The 20398-nt window shown below is 44.1% G+C and overlaps 1 protein-coding gene across 8 annotated transcripts in view; it reads left to right on the forward strand.

Annotated features, from left to right (window-relative positions):
* The window catches only part of ULK4 (unc-51 like kinase 4), a 370052-nt gene that overhangs the window by 233939 nt on the left and 115715 nt on the right, over positions 1-20398 (forward strand). For all 8 annotated transcript variants that reach the window (XM_053265063.1, XM_053265068.1, XM_053265061.1 and 5 more), the window contains exon 33: positions 19779-19945. In XM_053265063.1, the coding sequence (XP_053121038.1) occupies positions 19779-19945 (167 nt within the window). The remainder of the gene's footprint in view (positions 1-19778; positions 19946-20398) is intronic.

Here is a 20398-nt window from a genome sequence, read left to right on the forward strand (position 1 = left end):
TTTGGGAGAAACTTGAGAGGTCAGACTCGTTAGGTTACTAATCGAACTACACTATGATATCAAGGCCAGGGTGAGAGTGGGACAACCAGGGTCTTTTTCTGATCCTATTTTACTGGAGAGAGGTGTAAAGCAGGGCTGTTTACTCACTCCCTTTTTATATAATTTTTATATTAATGATATTGTATTGACTATGGAATCACAAAGCTGCTTTCTCCCCTCACTTAGTGGGCATAAAGTCTCAATTTTAATGTATGCTGATGATATGGCGCTTATCTCCTATGCTGAGATTGGCCTCAGAGGAATGTTGGCTAAACTGGTCAATTATTGTGAAGAGGAGAAACAGGATAAATTACAATAAAACAAAAGTGGTATTGTATTCTACTAAAAGAAAACCACAGGGCTCTGTGAGCACTAGGAGTCGAAATCGACTTGACAGCACGCTTTACCTTTAGTAGTCCCTAGAGCATTCCTGCTGCCTATCTAAGAATGGAGGTAGGATTGCCTCCAATCTCCATTAGAGTCCATCTAGCATTGCTAAGATATTTCAAGAAGCTAGACAGCCTGCATACACGCGCACATGCATTGAAGACTTCCGGTCATATCCGGACAATGGGGGCAAAGGGGCGGCAGGGAGGTACGCTGCTGCCCCAGTGGGCTTTGGGGAAAACGGACGCCGGTGGGGGGAAAGCAGCAGTATTATTATTATTATTTATTATTATTATTATTATTATTAATAATAATTCAATTTCTATACCGACCTTCCAAAAGTGGCTCATGGCGGTTTACAAAGAGAAATAACAAACAAATAAGATGGCTCCCTGTCCCCAAAGGGCTCACATTCTAAAAAGAAACATAAGACACATACCAGCAACAGTCACTGGAGGTACTGTGCTGGGGGTGGATAGGGCCAGTTACTCTCCCCCTGCTAAATAAAGAGAATCACCATGGTAAAAGGTGCCTCTTTGCCCAGTTAGCAGGGGCAGTAAGTGCACCCTCCCCTGCTCTTAAAGTTAGAAAACCCCTGCCATCGAACCAGCGGAACTGCCGGTTCTTTGAACTGGTTCCATCCCTAGTCACAGCAATAAACTTATTACTTACTTACTACTGGAGCAAGCTTGCAAGATACATTGTTGTCTCTCCTCTGCTCTTCCCAATCTCCCTCCCCCACTTTAAAACTCCTTTTTCTTTCTTCTGAAGATACAAATGGATTTGTAGCATTCAATATGTAATGTAGGAGTTTGGGGTAAAATGAGCAAGAGCTTCCGACCATATGCAATTGTGCCAATAGAACTATGGTCTTAGAACTGGCTGTGTTGAAATTATTGTCTTCTAACTATTTTATGTATTTATGTTTTTAGCATGCCCATTCTGAGGGAAGTTAAAGACATACTCATTCTTTCTGGGCTTTTAACATTTTTTATTTTAGCAGCTATTTTAAACTGGTTTTTATCTGTTGCTTTTAGCAACTTTTAGATTTTATTTTATTGTATTGTTTTGGAAACTGCCTTCGGATTACATGTATCAGGGAAGATAGAATATAAATGTCTACCATCAAACAGTAATATGTGCCATCAAAAGTCTGGTCAAGCTCTCTGCATGTCAGGAGAAGTAATGAGTGAGAAAAGAATGGGACTCTAACCAGGAGTAGTGCAGGTATGTGTGCATTAGAGAGAATATGAAGAAACAGAACACATGGTTCCAGGCCTCTCTGATATTTCTAGCAGAACTTATTGTGTTTCTCATCTCAAAAAGAATTGCCTTTGGTTCTCTTTGTTATATGTACTGGATGCTAATAGATATAGATGGAGCAGATGGCAAACAGGCAGACAGTGTTGGCCCAGGCCCTCAAAGAAACATCACTTCTAAAGCAACTGTAATAACCCTGAGCTTTCTAGCTGGACAGTCCTTCCACCTCTTGGAACTGCTTTTTCTGATCAAATTCAAAGCTACTTTTGTGCCTCTCCTGGCATATATTTTGTGTTATGGATGTATAATTCCAAAATAAAATCCAAATGGGGCCTTTCAGATTCCACTTAAGAAGGTGTTACATTCCAAGCTACTGTGGTGGTGGTGGTGTGTGTGGTTTTAAAAAGAGAGATATAATACTTGGCTCTATTAAAGTAAAACAAGCAGATATCCACTTTGAGGAATAATAAAACTTATCTTGGACACCATTTTTAATCACATGTGAATGGATTAGAAACATCAAGACTTTTAAAAATACCTGCTGATGAATGTGTCCCTCAAAAGGGATACTCATGGAGGTAATCTTGCTCTTCCATCTTCTGCTGAATATGAAATTGAGGTGGTGTGTGTGTGTGTGTGTGTGTTTTGCAAAAGATTTGTTTGTGGTGTTACTCCTAGCCACTTTATTCTGGTGGACCAAACTAAAACAATTAATGTCAACTTTCTTCAAGGTTACCAAACTTTGCTACCATGTTGGCAGTTTATGACAATAATCTAATGTTGCATCTATATTCTGTGGCTATTTTTAAACTTGAATATTATAGGTGGTTGTCAGAAGCAATTTTAATGGTTTAACAATAGTCAAGGACTTGGGGTGTGGAGAGGTTGATGCTGATGCAAAGTGTTTAGAATTTGAAATTGTTCATCAAGGTTGAATCTCAGTTGACAAGAAGTCTATTATTAAAAAATCAATCTGTTCCCAGAGGAATTAACACCACATGCAGGCTCTGCATTTGGTCTGTCACCTAATAATTTTGAATCCTTGATGTTTCTAAGTATCATGTAAAAAACATTCTGGGTACATTATTAACAACTTTTTGATTTTAAAAAATTCAGTTTGAATCTGCTAATGAAGTTTTTGTTAATAATCAGACAACATCACTCATTCTTTGCATTTCTGGAGACAAACTGTGTTAAATATTAGCAAGCAAAACACAAAGTAAAGCTTTATTTCATTGTAGAAGAAAGACCCTGCCATTAAATTGAAAAAGTCCATTTTGTTGGAGGAAAAAGGAGCATTGGTTCACTTACTGTGAAGGTTTCTTCTTGCTGCTGGAGCCGAGGACCTCTCTGAGTGGGTTATCCTTCCCATATGCTCCCAGGCAGGACTAATTGAAAATGTTGCAAAGCCTTAAGAACCTGGGCAGGATAACCCTGCGCAGTTCTTTTAGGCCAAATGTGTGATTAGCAGTGGCGGAGCCAGACCACGAGCGGCCCATGCCCAGCTGCCACCTCAGCCCCGCTCACCCCACCCCCCTGCGTCTGATGTCAGATGTGGGGGCTAGCCACTCCCCCGCATCAGATGTCAGACGCGAGGGGTGTGGTCTGGCTCCCAAACAGGGCCATGCGGCCCCATTCGGGAGTTAGAGCTGGCCAGGAGCAGCTCTTCCCTTCCTTAGAGGCAGAGGAGAGCCGCTTCTGGCCGTGCTGCGAATGCAGCGTTGGCTGTCCAACACCCGAATGGGGCCACATGGCCCCGTTCAGTAGCTGGATCAGGGCCAGTGCTGCGGGAAGGGAAGGCAGATTGGGGCCGGCGCTGTGGCCTTAAAGGCAGGGAAGAGCCGCTCCTGGCCGTGCCGCAAACGCAGCGCCAGCCATTTAACTCCCAAATTGGGCTGCGCAGCCCCACTCGGAAGCTAAACCAGCACCTCCCACATCTGATGTCGGACAGGAGGGTGTTGGGGCCACAAGGCACGGCCCCTGAGAGGTGGCAGCCCGGGTTCTTTGAACCCATTCGCCCAATGGTGGCTCCACCCCTGGTGATTAGCACTGAACATACACAACTAGTAGAAATTCCTATAACTGAGTCAGACCATTGGTCCATCTAGTTCAGTATTGTCTTCACAGACTAGCAGCGGTTTCTTCAAGTTTGCAGGCAGGAATCTCTCTCAGCCCTATCTTGGAGAAGCCAGGGAGGGAACTTGAAACTTTCTGTTCTTCCCAGAGCGGCTTCCCCCTGAGGGTAGTATCTTGCAGTGTTCACACATCAAGTCTCCCATAGATATGCAACCAGGGTAGACCCTGCTTAGCTAAGGGAACAAGTCATGCTTGCTACCACAAGACCAGCTCTCCTCTCAGCAGCAACGTTCATAGAATAAAATATGAAAAAACAGGATAACAAAGACAAACGGCAACCAACTAACACTAATATGGTGTAATGCTGTGAGAGTTTCAGTATGCTCCGTATTCCCATGGAGTAGGTCAGGACGCTGCCTGTGAGGGGCCGAGATGTCCTCTGCTCCAGCAAAAAGAAGAAGCCTTCACGTTAAATGAACCAATGCTCATTTCTCTGCTTCCTGGAGTCGAAGACATCTCTGAGCTGGACATACCACAGCTCTGGCCATAACACTCTCTGGGAGGGAGCGTCTTTGCCTACTCTGGGGAAGGAACCTGTTGCAACACCCTTCGACCAAATGCTGCCTGGGCAGAAGCATACGTGTCAATTTTATAATGCCTTGTGAAGGATGAGGGCGCCTTTCATGTAGCCACTCTGCAGATCTCTTGTACAGGAGCGTTCGTGGAAAAGGCAGCAGATGTGGCAGCTGTCCTCATGGAGTGCACCAGTAAATGGGGAACGCAGATGTAGAGATTCATAAGTTAAGGAGATAAGGCTCGTATCCATTTGGCAATTGTTGAAAGTGAAACCTGACTTCCCAGAAATGCTGTTAGAAAACTAACGAACAGAGCCTCTGTATGCCTGAACCCCTCTTTGCATTTTAAATAGATCTTAAGACATCTCAGAACGTCCAATTTGTGCCATGCCTTCTCCTTTGCATGCACAGGATTAGGACAAAATGATGGCAAAATAACATCCTGTGGATGGTGAAATGATGATGTCACCTTGGGCCTGAAAAAAGGGTCTGGTATCAGTTGAACAGTCAGCTGAGAATATGCAGAGATTCTTGTGAGCGGACAAGGCATGTAGCTTTAATACTCTGGCGCGCAGAAGTCATTGCTATCAGAAAAGCTGTTTTGAATGAAAGTACTCTCAGAGAAATGGAACATATGAGCTCAAATGGAGAGGCTTGCAGTGCCCTGAGAACTGTATGCAAGTCCCAAGATGAGAACCAATACCATGGGAGATAAGAGTTGCTCCTCTCAGGAATCTTTTAAGGTGAGGATGATTGTGTACCTTCTCCTGGCACGTTAGGAGTGGGATTGAGGGAATCTCCTCCAGAGTCCTCAAAAGAATGAACCCCCCTCTCATTGTTGCCGGGTTCCCTGTGAGTTAAGGACATCTGTGGTCTCAACCCCTTAGTGTGCTTTGTTTTTCTGGGTGAATGGTCCCCTGAATCAGTAGACGAGGAAACAGAAGATTCCTCTCTGCCCCTTTTCTTCCCCTTTTGGACCTCTGCACTTCAGTGACACAGCCAGAGTGTCCCTTATTTTTTAAAAAATTGCCACACTGGTGGCATCTCCTGAGAAAAAACAGTTATTGGGGCTGAGGAGGGACCCATGGGAGGGGCACCCTGACTAACCATGCCAAGGAGGGATCTCACCAAAACCACCGTGGTGTCCTTCTGCCTCGTCAACAAAGAGGTCCTCCTGGTTCCGATTCCTGCTCCTTGGCGGTCCGAGGTCAGGAGTGTAGAGGTTGGGGAGGTGTGGCCCTGGCTGGCGGTGGTTCCCGACCTTCTTGCCAAAATTCCAGGGCCATTGCCACTTGGATCGGAGTGGGCGTGCAACTCCCCAGAAGTGCTCAGCAGCAGTGGGAGCGAGGCTGCTGCCTGGCCCATGCTATCTGGCCCGGTCTCCTTTCATGGTCTGTCCAAGCTCCTGGTCTCTCTAGCAGGCTGGACAGAGCAAGGGACGGCGTCCTCCATTTCTTCCTGAGCATGTAGTTTGGCAGTTAATGGCGGTGCAGCGGGAGGAGGAGAGCCCAGCGCTTGAGTTGTGAGTGGGAAATCCATTCTGTTCATTCCCCATGGGGGCAGGATATGCCTAATAGCCTGCCATTGCTCCATAGACACACTGAAAGTTACGGGGAGTGAAGCAGAAAGAAAGGAGGTGGGGTTTTTTGTTTGGGGTTTTTTTTACATGGATGAGAGAAGAGTGGTGAGTGAAGGAGGGAGAAGAGTAAAGGTCAGAAAGGGTACTGATACAGATAGGTATAGATTAAAGAAAAGAATTAACCAGAGAACTAGTTATAGACATCTGCCTAGGAGCGCAGCAGGACTCAAAGAACTGGGCGGGGTTATCCTGTCCGGGCTCTTAAGGCTTCCAACATTTTCAATTAGTCCTGCCTGGGAGCATATGGGAAGGATAACTCACTCAGAGATGTCCTTGGCTCCAGGCAGCAGAGAAAGTAACTTGTTTTTGTCAAGCTTTGAACCTATTCTGATATTTTTGCTTACATTGAATTTGAAATAACTGTCCTAGTGCTGTTACGAAGATAGCCTCTTTGAGAGCTCCCAGCAGCACCCCTACACCTTTTTGGAGCAATAGACTTGTAGTTTCCATTTTGTCTCTCTGAACTCATGGGATCGTGGGCTTACCAAACAGTGTGTCTCTTCTCTTGATTCACCCATTGCGTGTTCATGCATCTTGGCATCAGCAACACCACCTTGCTCTGCCTGGACTCTCGTGCCCGTCCTTCCTTTCACCTCCAGATAGGCCCATTTCCCAAGCCTGATCTGTGCATCACACTTGGCTGCAGCAAGATACCGGTCCCCTGAGATCAAACCTCCTTTGTACTTCTCCTGGTTCCCTGACCCACAAGGGTTACACAGATCCCTGCTTCTGCCTTCCCAAATGTCCTGGAGGAAAGAGGTCCCTCGGCATTTACTGAGCTACAAGGGTACACACACACCACTGGAAGGAACTAGGTATACCAATGACTATTTTAACTGTGTTCCACATGCAGCCTTCTCGGGGTCTGAATTTTGTGTTCAGTCTGAACCAGCAAGGAAATGTTTGCGGTCTTCCCCCACCCCCACCCCCCGACTCCCACTTTTTTCTGATAAGTGGATCCTATATTGAAAACAGCTTCTTTTCCCGTTCTGAACCTACAAAGCGAACCTACAAAGTTGGCTGCAGAATCTTGTTTATCTGCACAGATTTAATAGGAAAAGACTGCACTGAGATATTTTTACTAGTATTTCATGTGCCATGGCATATTTACTAGGTACTACTGAAGTATTAAAATAATTAAAACTCAGTAAAGCTTATAAAGTAGTTATATGATGTGGCATGTTTCAGTTTGTAATTGCTTGTTTTCTGCGGACATCTACAAATTCAGTGAAAATTTGAAATGCTCTTCCTCGTAGTTCTAGTCCTTACCCATTTTATTTTCACACCAACTATGGTATATTTGGCTGAGAGATAGTGATGGTCTCCAGTGAGCTTCATGGTAGTGGGAACTGGAACCTGATCCTAGTCCCACAGTCTAACCATATGGACTGACATCCGATTTGTTTGTTCCAGAGGGCTACTCATGTTGATCTGTTGCAGTAAAACAAGTCCTGTGTTCCTTTACATAAATACGGTAGTGTTGTCCTATGCATTCCTTCTATGCAAATTTTTAAATCTTATTCTAGAAAGAATAGTCGTGGCATAAACTTCTATTCAGATATCTCTATTCTTCCTATACTAACCTTTTCAGAAAAATAAATGAGCAATATAGAACATACTTGTTGCAGGGCAGTACAAATATATTTGTTAGTCTTTGGGGGGCACAGGACTCTTTGCTGATATGTATTTAAATCATTTTTCTAATATGTACATTTTTGTGATTATATATAGTTACTTTGTTTATAGTTAGATATCTATAACACCTTCCATAAATTTATCCCAAGGAGATTTACAAGCTTAAAATGCAGCAGCAAAACCACATTAAAACAAACAGTATAAACCATAAAATACAGAGCAGCAAAAGAATAGAGAAACCAGCACCCCCTAAGGGGCAAAGACCTGAAGAAACTTTTACTTGCTGCTTAAGGGCAGCAAGGAAAACCAGGGAATGGACATGGAGAGCATTTCAAAACCTGGGGGCAGCAACTGTTAAGGCGTCTTGCATGTATGACAATCAAACTTCTCTCAGCACTCAGAGTAGAATCCTCTCTGATTAATTATCAATCATATGGTTCATAATTGTAGATCCTCCATTGAGCATTGAGACAGATTCTCCAGTTGCATCTACAGTTTGTTGCTTGTTCTATGATAAAAGGAGGTGGCACTCAAAATGTTTTGACTATCCATGCCTTCCCCCCACCCCATCCCCCAATTTTAGCACAGAGGGAATGCTATCTGGTTAAATGCTACAGTTACAATTTTAAAAGCTATGGTTACAGTGAAAAGCAATAACAGATTGGCCATTAATACCAATGGTAGATTTCACCCTTTATCTCTACAAACAACAAGTTATGGAAAAGAGACATGCAGCTTGATCTGGTGAATGGGATAGCATAGTCATAGCAGCCTTAGATGTAGAGTGAATCATAGTGCAAAGGGTCATCTGTCCACATGATAGTTTGCAGATTTCAATTTGATAGGCACCAGTTTGTATTGGATTGTTTATTTTGGCTTGCTAAATTTCAGCTTGGTGAAAAGAAAGCAGACTGATGACAAGTTTGAATAGTGGAGACATGTAATTATGTCAGTGTAGTTTCTTTTTGTGGGCAGTGGTGACATCACCTAAATATATCTGTGTATGGTCTGTTATTTGTGCAGAGTACTCTAAATGCTAGCCGAAAGGAAGCCTAAAAGAGGAGGAAATTAACTAACAAGATTATATAAGATGGATATGTTGGTTTCAGTAGACAAAAGCCAGAAAATTCAATGTGTGAACTTGTGTCAGGCTCACTGTAGAAATAAAGTTCCATCATCAAAATAAATTAAGAATGGACTGTGAATATAATATATTCTGGTAAGCTAGCGCTCTCTCTCTCTCTCTCTCTAATTTGTAGAACCCCCCAAAGTTCCATCTCTGGGCAGTTTACAACAACAGAAAACAGATTAAAAATAAAAACCTAAAAACAATTTAAAGCCACATACAGATAAAAATCTTGGGTGAAAAAGCAAGTCTTTAGAGACTTTAAAAAAGTTTTTGGAGTTGGGGAGTAGGTGTGTGCACGAATCAGAACTCGCGGTTTGGTTCAAATTCAAATCAGATTAGAACTGAACTGTATGCTACCAAACTGGTTCGGTCGAACAAACTGGTTGGTCCGGTCCATTTGACCGAACCGGTTCAGCAATATACTTGTAAAGGGGAATCCAGTGAGGATTTCTCTTTACAAGTAAAGGGGTGGGAAAATCTACAAAGGGGCGGCAGGAATAGTAATATAAAGTACTTCTTACTGGTTGCCATGGCTTCCAGTGCCACTGCTAGCCCCCTCCCCAGTGCTGCCCAAGTGTGCAGAGGTCCCTAGTGCATGGAGGTGTGTGGCCTCCAGGCATGCACAGAGGCTGCAGTCGTACCACCAGAATGGCAAATACAGACCACTGCACACTTGTGCAATGTGAAGGCGGGGTGAGCAGCCTCCGGGCATGCCCAAAGGCTGCAGTTGCACCACTGGAATAGTAAATATGGACCACTGAGCACTTGGGCAGTGCCGGGGAGGGGTTGAGCAGCCACGCTGGCTGGTAAAGAGTACTTTACATTACTTTTCTCACCACCCCTGCCCCTGCCCCCTTTGTTGTAGAACCAGTCCACTTGAACCAGGCTTGGTTTGGTTGATCGTGGACCAATCTGGCCCATTTCAATACGGACTAGTTCTCCATCAAACAGTTTGTGCACACCCCTGTTTGGGAGGCTCATCTCAGCAGGGAATGGATTCCAGAATCTCAGGGCAGCAACAGAGAAGGTCCGTCCCTGCACAGCCACCAGATGAGCCAATGGTAATTGCAGACAAACCTCTCCAGATGATCTCAATGGGTGGTGGGGCTCATGGGATTTGTGGTGGGACTAAGTCCCATTGAAATCATAAAATTATTGACTCATAATGGCTGAAATGTCTTCAGGGTGCTGTGGAAGTAAATTATTTCTAATCCTGCACTCCTGACTCACTCATGATATGCCCAGTCTCCACGTATTTCAGAATAGTTTAAATAGTTTACATGCCACCTCTACAACTATTACGTATCCTAATGTAGCTGCCAGTGCAGTGTCCTCGGTTCTCTGTTTGAACAGTATGCTTTAATTCTTATCACTGCACTGGATTTCCTATTGGGAGCATTAGATCAGCAATATTACCACCACCTGGTTCATATTACTCACCCCTCTACCCCGGACACACACATCCCTCTGCCATTATATTTATTTATTCATTCGTTCATTCATTCATTCGTTCATTCAATTTATATACCGCCTAATATAGAAACCTCTAGGCGATGTACAGAATTAAAACATAATATAAAATATAAAGCATTTAAAATTCATAAAAAGATAAAAATCATAATAGATAAAAACACATTAAAAATTTAAAAATTGGTTTGTTGAAAGCCTGGGAAAATAGGTACATCTTCAGGATCCTCCTAAAAACAAACAGAGAAGGAGATGCTCTTATTTCAGCAGGGAGTGAGTTCCAAAGCCCTGGGGCAGCCACAGAGACCAATCTGGCTGCTGCATTCTGTACCAATTGTAGTTTCTGTACAAAGGCAGCCCCATGTAGAGTGCATTACAGTAGTCAAGCCTAGAGGTTACCAGCATATGTACCACTGTTTTAAGATCATTTGTCTCCAGAAATGGATGTATCTGGTTTATTAGCCAAAGCTGCTAATAAGCACTCCTGGCCACAGCCTCAATCTGAGAAACCAGGGAGAGTTTGGGATTCAGGAGCACTTCCAGACTACAAACACACTTACAGACTACGAACCTAGAATAATTTTTGCAATTATCTTATTTTTGCACTTATTGCACTGTGGAGATCCATGTAGTCTCAGTAAAAAAAACTATAGTCGTTCAACATGTGGTCTAATCATAGAATAGTGAAAGTTGGATGGACTTTAGGGATATTCACAGGCTAGCCTGGTTCAGTTTGAATCCAGACCAGGTTCAGTCAAGCCTAGCCAGTTCCAGTTTGGCCTGTGAGCCAGCCGAGCTGACTCGCAGGCCAACTCGGGCGGGAGGGGTATACTTGTAAAGTATACAGGTTTACAAGTACAATGGGGTACAGGTACAGGGTGAAAGGCTCTATTTACTTTCCAAAATGACCAGCCTCCCAACTGAAAGTCTGGGCCAGCTGCAGGCCAATTTGAGCCTCTGTGCATGCGCAGAAGGCATTTGCCTCACCATTCAAGTTGTATGGTGACACAAATGGCTTCTGCACACTCACAGGGGCCTCTCTAAGGGCCTCTCTGTGCATGTGCAGAGGCCCGGACTGTCAGGAGGCCGGTGGGGCAGTCCTTGCTGCCACCTACTGAGCCTCCCGGTGGCCACCAGCAGTGCTTCATTTTAAAAGGTAAATAAAGACTTTTGCCTGCCCTCTCCCCACTCATTAAAAAGTTAAAGGAAGCCTTTTGAGATTAGGGAATCCTCTGTACTTGGAAAGGCAAATCCTAGCCGGATTCCCCTTTTCTAGTATAACCCCCGAGCCGGCCCAGAAGCTGGTCCTACAAACTGGCGGGTGGTCCCATTTGAACTTGGACCTCCTGAACTGAGGCAGCTCGATGTCAAGCCTGGCTTGATGTCACCTGCCATACGTCACCTGCCACATATTGGCTGGAATACTCACTTTTGTAAGTCCTTTTCCCTCCCCCTCCCAACCCTTCTGGTTGTCATTCTAGTAAGTCTTGATTTTCCATTGCATTGAGTAGTAGGCCCTGCCAAGCCAAAATGAATACATGTAACAGCCAGAAAACATTTACTGCAGCTGTATCCATAACTGAATATTTTTTGTTTTGTTTAGAAGGTCTCAAGTTTTCATTAAGTGTCTTCTTATGGGAAATTCAATAAGTTAATTAACTCTTCCTATTCTGGATAGAGAGAATCAAAGGTTAGTGAACAAAAACTGAAAAGAGGTTCAAACTCTTTAACATAGTTAACTCCTGTGGAGTCCAAAGGGTCAAAGCAATACTGAGTCATAATTTGATTCTTCATTACAAGGTAACTTCCAAAGTTCTCCTTTCAGTAGAAAAATGATTAAGTAAATCTTTCCTCTCTCAGTGTATCAATTTGTAAAAGAGATACACCTACATTTACTCAGTTATAGATCAAAGCTTAATGTACCAGCATTTGTAAGGTGCTGTGAGGTCTCACCAGGAAAAAAATGGAGATATATATATATATATATATATATATATATATATATATATATATAATTGTTTTATAAATAGTGTTCTATAATCATTGGTTTATTAGCCATGGAGATTCCAATTGAGTGTCCATAATAATTTCAGTAGAATGTGTATCTCTTTTTTCCTATGTTTTCAAACTCATGTTTTACTGTATTCTCACATGCAACCTTACCTAGGCTAGGTATACCCAGCCTGTGTTAGGCTGCACGTGAGAACCACTGGGATAGGACCCGATCCCAGTGGGCCAGCGCTGCCTAGCCTGACTTTTTATCCTGGCTGCTAGCCAAGGTTTAGGGAGCGAGTGCTTTTGTGCAAGCTGGGCTGCTTCCAGTATTCCAGCCCAATACTGTAAACAGCCAACAAAAACAGTATGAATATAACAGGGGAAGGGGCACCTCCCAGTGTATTGCACAGAGTGCCACATGTATGACTATTTGCCCCATGGGCAGAAGTCATGGGTGTGTGCTCAGTGCAAGGAGCTCCTGGCCCTCAGGGAACAAATCCGTTCCCTTGAGACCAAGGTGGCGGATCTGGAGAAGCTCAGAGAGACAGGGAAGCATGTGACAGAGGAATCCCACTCCAGGGCTGGTAGCTCCTCTGCTGTCAGAGAGAATGAAGGTCTTGGGCAAGGAGGACATCAGTCTGAGAAAGAGGGAAATGCTCCTTTAGAAGGGACCCCTTCCATGGATCCCCTTCCAGGGGATACTCCTCTGGGGGGTGGGGGCCTCCTTGTAGTGGGTGATTCCCACCGTTGACCACACAGTGACTTGCCTGCCTGGTGCAAAGGTTGAGGACATCACGCAGCGTCTAGACAGGCTCTTAGGCAGTGCTGGGCAGGAGACAGCTGTCGTGGTGCACGTCGACACCAACGATGTGGGGAAATGTAGTCGGGAGGTCTTGGAAGCCAAATTTAGGCTGATAGGTAGCGTTCTGAAGTCCAGGACTCCCAAGGTATTCTCAGAAATGCTACCTGTTCCACGCGCAGGTACAGTGAGACAGGCAGAGCTGAGGGGTTTCAATGCATGGATGAGACGTTGGTGCCGGGAGGAGGGATTTAGATTTGTTAGGCACTGGGACACATTTTGGGGCAAGCAAGGCCTGTACAAAAGGGACGGGCTGTAGGGGTGTGCACGGAACCGCGGAGCTGCGGTCCGGCACTTGGGTGGGGGGTTCCAATAGGGAATAGGGGGGGGTGTTACTCACCCCCTCAAGAATGGCACCGTATTTTATAGAGTAAGCGGGCGGCATACCTTCCTGCCGCCCGCTTCATTCCCCCTCCTCTTGGCGCGGCTGCAGTCAGTCATTGCAAATAATCTTCCTCCTCCGTTTTAAACACGCAATCGGGCGGCAGGGTATCACCCAGTCCCTGCCGCCCGGCTCTTCAATTCTCCCGGCTCGGCTGGCGGCCGCCCCCCGCAGCCCGAAGACCCCTGCCGCCCCTTCCCTTCCCATACTCAACGGGTCGGCAGGAGAACTCCCCTGCCAACCCATCCCCTTCGCCCGCTGAGCTGCAAATGGCTTCTAGGAAAAGGCGAAGCGAGCGGACGGCAGGGAGTTCTCCTGCCACCCACTCTCCACTTCCTAGAAGGTGCAGAGGATTCAGATAAAACAGAAGGGGACAGAGCAGAACAGCATAAAGAGCAGACAGAAGCCTGTGCCAGCTGGTCAAAGAGTCAAAAGAATAGAATACATCAGGTGAGAGACTCAGCATATAGGTGCTTATATGCCAGTGCCAGAAGCCGCCGAGACAAGATGGGTGAGCTGGAGTGCTTGGTTGCTAATGCAGAAATAGATATAGTGGGCATAACAGAAACATGGTGGAACAGTGAGAACCAGTGGGACACTGTTATCCCTGGGTATAAACTCTATAGAAAGGACAGGGAGGGGTGCCTTGGAGGAGGGGTAGCACTGTATGTTAAAGAAGGGATAGAATCTAACAAGCTAGAAAACCTAGGTGGACTGGAGTCCTCCACAGAAACACTGTGGGTGACAATACAAGGCCTGAAAGGGAACTTGCTACAGGGGACGTGCTATTGCCCTCCAGATCAAAATGCTGACAGTGACTGAGAGTTACAGCAGGAAATCAGGGAGGTGTCAAGGAGAGGCAGGGCTGTAATTATGGGTGACTTCCATTACCCACACATAGACTGGGTAAATTCACAGTCAGGTCATGACAAAGAGGTCAAATTTCTAGATATGTTGAATGACTGTGCCCTAGAACAGTTGGTCTTGGAACCAACCAGAGAGAAGGCGACCTTGGACCTAATTCTGAGCGGCACCCAGGACCTGGTGCGTGATGTCAGTGTCATTGACCCTTTAGGGAACAGTGACCATAGTGCCATCAAATTCAGCATATATGCGGGGAGAGAATCACCAAGGATGTCTAACACGGACATTTTGAATTTCAGAAGAGGAAACTTCTCCAAAACGAGGAGTATGGTGAAAAGAAAGTTGAAAGGGAAAATCAGGAGAGTCACTTCGCTCCAGAATGCATGGAGTTTACTCAAAACTACAATACTAGAAACCCAGTTAGATTGTATACCCCAAAGGAGGAAAGGTACCACTAAGTCAAGGAGGATGCCAGCATGGCTAACGAGTACCGTCAAGGAAGCCATAAAAGGGAAGAAGACTTCCTTCCGAAATTGGAAGGTCTGTACAAATGAAGAGTACAGAAAGGAACATAAACTCTGGCAAAAGAAATGCAAGGTGACAATAAGGAAGGCAAAAAGAGAGTTTGAGGAACATTTAGCCAAAAGTATCAAGGGGAATAACAAAAACTTCTTTAAGTACATCAGAAGCAGGAAACCTGCCAGGGAGGCGGTTGGACCATTGGATAATGAGGGAGTGAAAGGGATTATTAAGGAGGATATGGAGGTTGCAGAGAAGCTAAATGAGTTCTTTGCATCTGTCTTCACGGCAGAGGATACTGAGTATATACCTGTTCCTGAACCAGGAATTTTAGCGATGGAGGCTAGAGAGCTGGGTCAGATAGAAGTGACAAGAGATGATGTTCTGAACTGTCTGGAAAAACGGAAAACTAGCAAATTGCCAGGGCCGGACGGCATCCATCCAAGAGTCCTCAAAGAACTCAAATGTGAAATTGCCGACCTCCTTGCTAAAATATATAACTTATCCCTGCAATCAGGCTCTGTACCAGAGGACTGCAGAGTAGCAAATGTAACACTGATTTTCAAAAAGGGATCCAGGGGTGATCCAGGAAATTACAGGCCGGATAACGTCCATTCCAGGCAAATTGATGGAAAGCATCCTCAAGGATAAAATTGTAAAGCACATAGAAGAACAGGCCTTGCTGGGAGTGAGCCAGCATGGTTTCTGCAAAGGTAAATCTTGCCTCACCAACCTTTTGGAGTTCTTTGAGAGTGTCAGCAAGTGTGTGGATCAAGGTGATCCAGTTGACATAGTCTACCTGGACTTCCAAAAAGTTTTTGACAAAGTTCCTCATCAAACACTCCTGAGGAAACTTAGCAGTCATGGGAGAAGGGGAAAAGTACATGTGTGGATTGCTAACTAGTTGAAAGACAGGAAACATAGAGTAGGGATAAATGGAGGGTTTTCACAATGGAGGGAAGTAAGAAGTGGAGTTGCCGAGGGATCTGTCCTGGGACTGGTGCTTTTTAATTTATACATAAATGATCTAGAAGCAGGGGTAAGCAGTGAGGTGGCCAGATTTGCAGATGATATCAAACTCTTCCGGGTAGTGAAATCCAAAATGGATTGTGAGGAGCTCCAAAAAGATCTCTCCAAACTGGGGGAGTGGGCGACAAAGTGGCAAATGCGGTTCAGTGTTGGCAAGTGTAAGGTGATGCACATTGGGACAAAAAACCCCAACTTCAAGTAAATGCTGATGGGATCTGAGCTGTCGGTGACTGACCAGGAGAGAGATCTTGGGGTCGTGGTGGACAGATCGTTGAAAGTGTCGACTCAATGTGCAGCAGCTGTTGAAAAAGCAAATTCCATGCTAGGGATCATTAGGAAAGGGATTGAAAATAAAACTGCTAATATTATAATGCCCTTATACAAAACTATGGTGCAGCCACACCTGGAGTACTGCGTACAATTCTGGTCACCACATCTTAAAAAGGACGTTGTAGAACTGGAAAAGGTACAGAAGAGGGCAACCAAGATGATCAGGGGCCTAGAGCACCTTTCTTATGAGGCAAGACTACACCACCTGGGGCTTTTTAGTTTAGAAAAAAGATGACTGTTGGGAGACATGATAAAGGTCTATAAAATCATGCATGGTGTGGAGAAAGTGGAGAGAGAGAAATTCTTTTCCCTCTCACACAACACCAGAACCAGGGGTCACTCTATGAAACTGATTGCCAGGAGGTCTAGGACCAACAAACAGAAGTACTTCTTCACACAGCACGTGATTCACTTGTGGAACTTTCTGCCACAGGATGTGGTGACAGCCAACAACCTGGATGGCTTTAAGATGGGTTTGGATGACTTCATGGAGTAGAGATCTATCAATGGCTACCAGTCGGAGGGCTGTGGGCCACCTCCAGCCTCTAAGGCAGGATGCCTCTGAGTACCAGTTGCAGGGGGGCAACTCCTGCCTGTGGCTTCCAGCGGCATCTGGTGGGCCACTGTGCGAAACAGGATGCTGGACTAAATGGGCCTTGGGCCTGATCCAGCAGGTTCTTATGTTCTTGTGTTCCAGCCTGACCACTCTCAGAGATGGATGCCTAGAGCACCCATCTCAGGGGAATCCCTCAATGCATTGAGCGTGTCACAGGGTGCATTGTTGAATTCAGGAGACCAGAATGACGAGTCCTGGCCACAGATTGAGGGGAAGGCAAGGTTTGCAAAGCCTTCCCCCAGCTGCTCAGTAGGTCATGTGACTGGCCCCAGTGTGTTGCCCTCTAACCATCTTTTAAAAGACTGTTTTTGTTGCAATATTTTTCAGTTGTCATAAGGTGTCTATCTAGCACCTATGTTGCCCTGCTTGTGTTTTGCCTTTGCACCTCAAATTTAGAAATCTGGCTTTGCTTGGGCCATGAAAAGAGAAGCCATAGCCTGCTTGCATCCCTAAGATTCCAAAAACAGAGACTAGTCATTCTGACTAGGTGTTCTTTGGTGCCCCCAAGACATGAGTGCGACTGCAAGTGACCAGGAGTACCACTCTGGCTGCATGTTCAGAGAGCCAGAGCAGAGGAGCCTAAAGTTTCACAAAAGAGGCAATAGGCAATGGAATGCAGCTTCCTTCTTTCAACAAGCTGGTCTGTAGAAAAGTTAACCGCCAAGAAAATTGCTTTCCTTTTGTAGTCCCATCTTTCTTTCCTTTGATTGATTGATTGATTATTAAAGCTTTTATACCGCCCTTCCAAAAGGCTCAGGGTGGTTTACATTAAAACACCATTAAAATCAATTAATAATTTTTAGTCTGCCTCTTTAGCAAGACACCTGCTTAAAATCACTTTTGTTTAAGAAGAACACCTAAGCAATCACCTATGAGATGTACAGAATGCTGACCCAGAATCATAACTTATATGAAATCAAATACTCAAAATCCTTTTGTTGGTGCTCATGCCCTCAGACCATGTCTTAGACTATAAGACGCATCCCCCATGGGGTTTGTGGGTTTGTTCGTTTATTTTGCCCACATGCACCCATGCTTGCTCCCTTGCTTGTGTGCACTCCCCACGGAGAGACTCCCACCCAAGTGGACAGATGATCTCTTCCTAGTCAACAGGTACCTATGGACCTGCAGGTACAGGAGGTACCTTTGTTCTATCCATTTTTCTAAACTTTCACACCAAATTTCTATCCCCCTTCCTTAGTGCTAAAACATGGTAAATGTGTTTTGGGGCAACATAAGCCATTTCCAGAGAGTCTGCAACCCCCTTACGGGAAGACTGTTTTTCAGCACCGTACTGAGATACTAACTCCTGTTTTCACTCTGTAAGCTTTATCCTTAAATAAACCCCTTTTGTTTCAAGACATGTCTGCATTCCTTTCCTTTTATCTTGTCCTATGTTCTAGTGCATCCTACCACAATCAACTCTCCTGGTGCCTTAAACTTAAGAACATAGCTGTATGCAGGTTTGCCCCAAATGAGGTAATTTTCCTCACTTTAGTCAAAATATGGTTACGAAGGGTGGTTACTACCATACTTCAGAGCAAACCTGGTAATACCTAATCATCTAGCATTCTTAATTTATATTTCTGTGTAATATGACTTACTTAAGGTTGTTGTAGATTACATATTTTATTGTAGAAAGTTCACTCAGCTTGCCCTCAATATGCTGTACTAAGCACACTGGATTTGCTATAACATTTATGTTTAGCCACTATGATCTTCTAAAATAAAAGTAAATTATTCCATATCTAGTACTTATTACTATCCTTGACTGCCCCTACCCACTTGTTGTAAAGAGGGGCAGATGGCAAATATATTTTGCAAACTTCCATTTAGTTCCCAAAGGTACTTTATTTGCAGCTAACAAATCTACTGATTAGATTTTCATTTTTTAAATGTCACCAATGCTAACAAATATGTCTCTTCCATGACAGTAAAAAACCCCACAAAAAGGAGCTTTTCATTTTATGATTGGCTGAACTAATGGAACTGCTCTTCACATTAGTTAGTAGTCTCAAATGGTTTTCAAAGGCTTGAGAGGGATTACGCAAGCAAAAATGAAGTCTTCACTTTGGGATTCTGGAATGGGCTGGAGGAGTTTTAATTTTCAGAGTTGGAAATGACCATCTAGGCTTCTACTTAAGTTCTGGGATATCACATATAAAAATAATTCAGTTCATGAAGTAATAGAAATGCATCACAGTCCAGTTCATAACTGAATTAGCACGAGCTTGGAAAATATGTATATGATGAAAAAGAGAGTGAATATTTTTTCTCCACAGACTTATTTATCAGTGGTCTTTTCCTTTGTTCTACATTTACCCCAACTGGGTGGACTACAATCCATGACACACACACGTATATTAATAATTCATAATTATCCTCTGGAGCAGCGTTTCTTAACCTTGGGCCCCCAGATGTTGTTACAACTCCCATAATCCCCAAGCAAAAGCCATTGCAGCTGAGGATTCTGGGAGTTGTAGTCCAACAACATCTGGAGGTCCAAGGTTAAGAAACCCTGCTATGGAGTAAAATGCTAAGTAAGTGGTTGCAGACTGGCCTGCATTCTTTTTGGTTGACTCCTTGATAGAAACAGTGATAGTGAACATATCCTTGCTAAGTAATTGCTGAATTGGTACTGAACAAGACTGTTATTGCGTAAAGCAAAACATACAACTACAGTAATAAAACAATTCTAGCTGCTTTCCTATTGAAGCACATTTGCAAAGAACACTGAAGGCTTGGATTCTGCCATCTGTGTCATGTGAACTGATGCCTACTTGTAAAAGAAGAAATTTTATAACAACATTATCTGATGCCTCATTTAAAATATGTCTTATAAAGAGGGAGGTAAATACAACAGCTGTATCTATTTGTAATTCCCATTTTTTGGTCATATACTTTTTCTTTATTCCTACTTTCTATATCAATTTTCTCTGCAGATAACTCTGTATATTTGTTCTAATTGTCTATTTAGGTCTTGTCCATCACATCTGTAATCTCCTAATAGAAACTGCCACTTTGTATTTGGATGTGGATGATAAAAGCAACATCAAGACAACAAATGTATTGCTCCTCTCGTTGCTTGACATTTTGCACCACATGCTGATATATACTGCTAATATTGTCCGCCTGACGCTACAGGTATATAGAGTCTATTTTCTGGTAGAATGCACACTATTGTACAGGTGTTTAGTTTTCTTTCTATTACTCTTGTTGGATTCCTCACTAGAAATTCAAATGATATTGATTGAACAAGTGATGTCTGCAATGTTTTCACAGACAATGGTTGCCTGACTGCATGTTAAGCTATATGTTTTTATGGCTCAATCAGCAGTGCTGGTCCATGACATTTTGTTTCCTGGGGAAAGCACTAAATGGTGTCTCCTTCCTTTCTTCTTCTTTCGTGTGTGTGTGTGTGTCTGTGTGTGTGTGTGTGTGTGTGTGTGTGTACACACACACACACACACACACCCACCCTAGTTCTTTCAAATCTCTCCTTCTTTCATTAACTATTAGAAAAGGAAGGGGGAAAGTAGCACTATACCATTTCACCTTATCTGCAGACCATCCGTGTAAGGGCACTGAGTGGGCTGC

Source organism: Hemicordylus capensis, chromosome 6 (assembly GCF_027244095.1).
Source record: "Hemicordylus capensis ecotype Gifberg chromosome 6, rHemCap1.1.pri, whole genome shotgun sequence".
Taxonomy (NCBI): Eukaryota; Metazoa; Chordata; class Lepidosauria; order Squamata; family Cordylidae; genus Hemicordylus; species Hemicordylus capensis.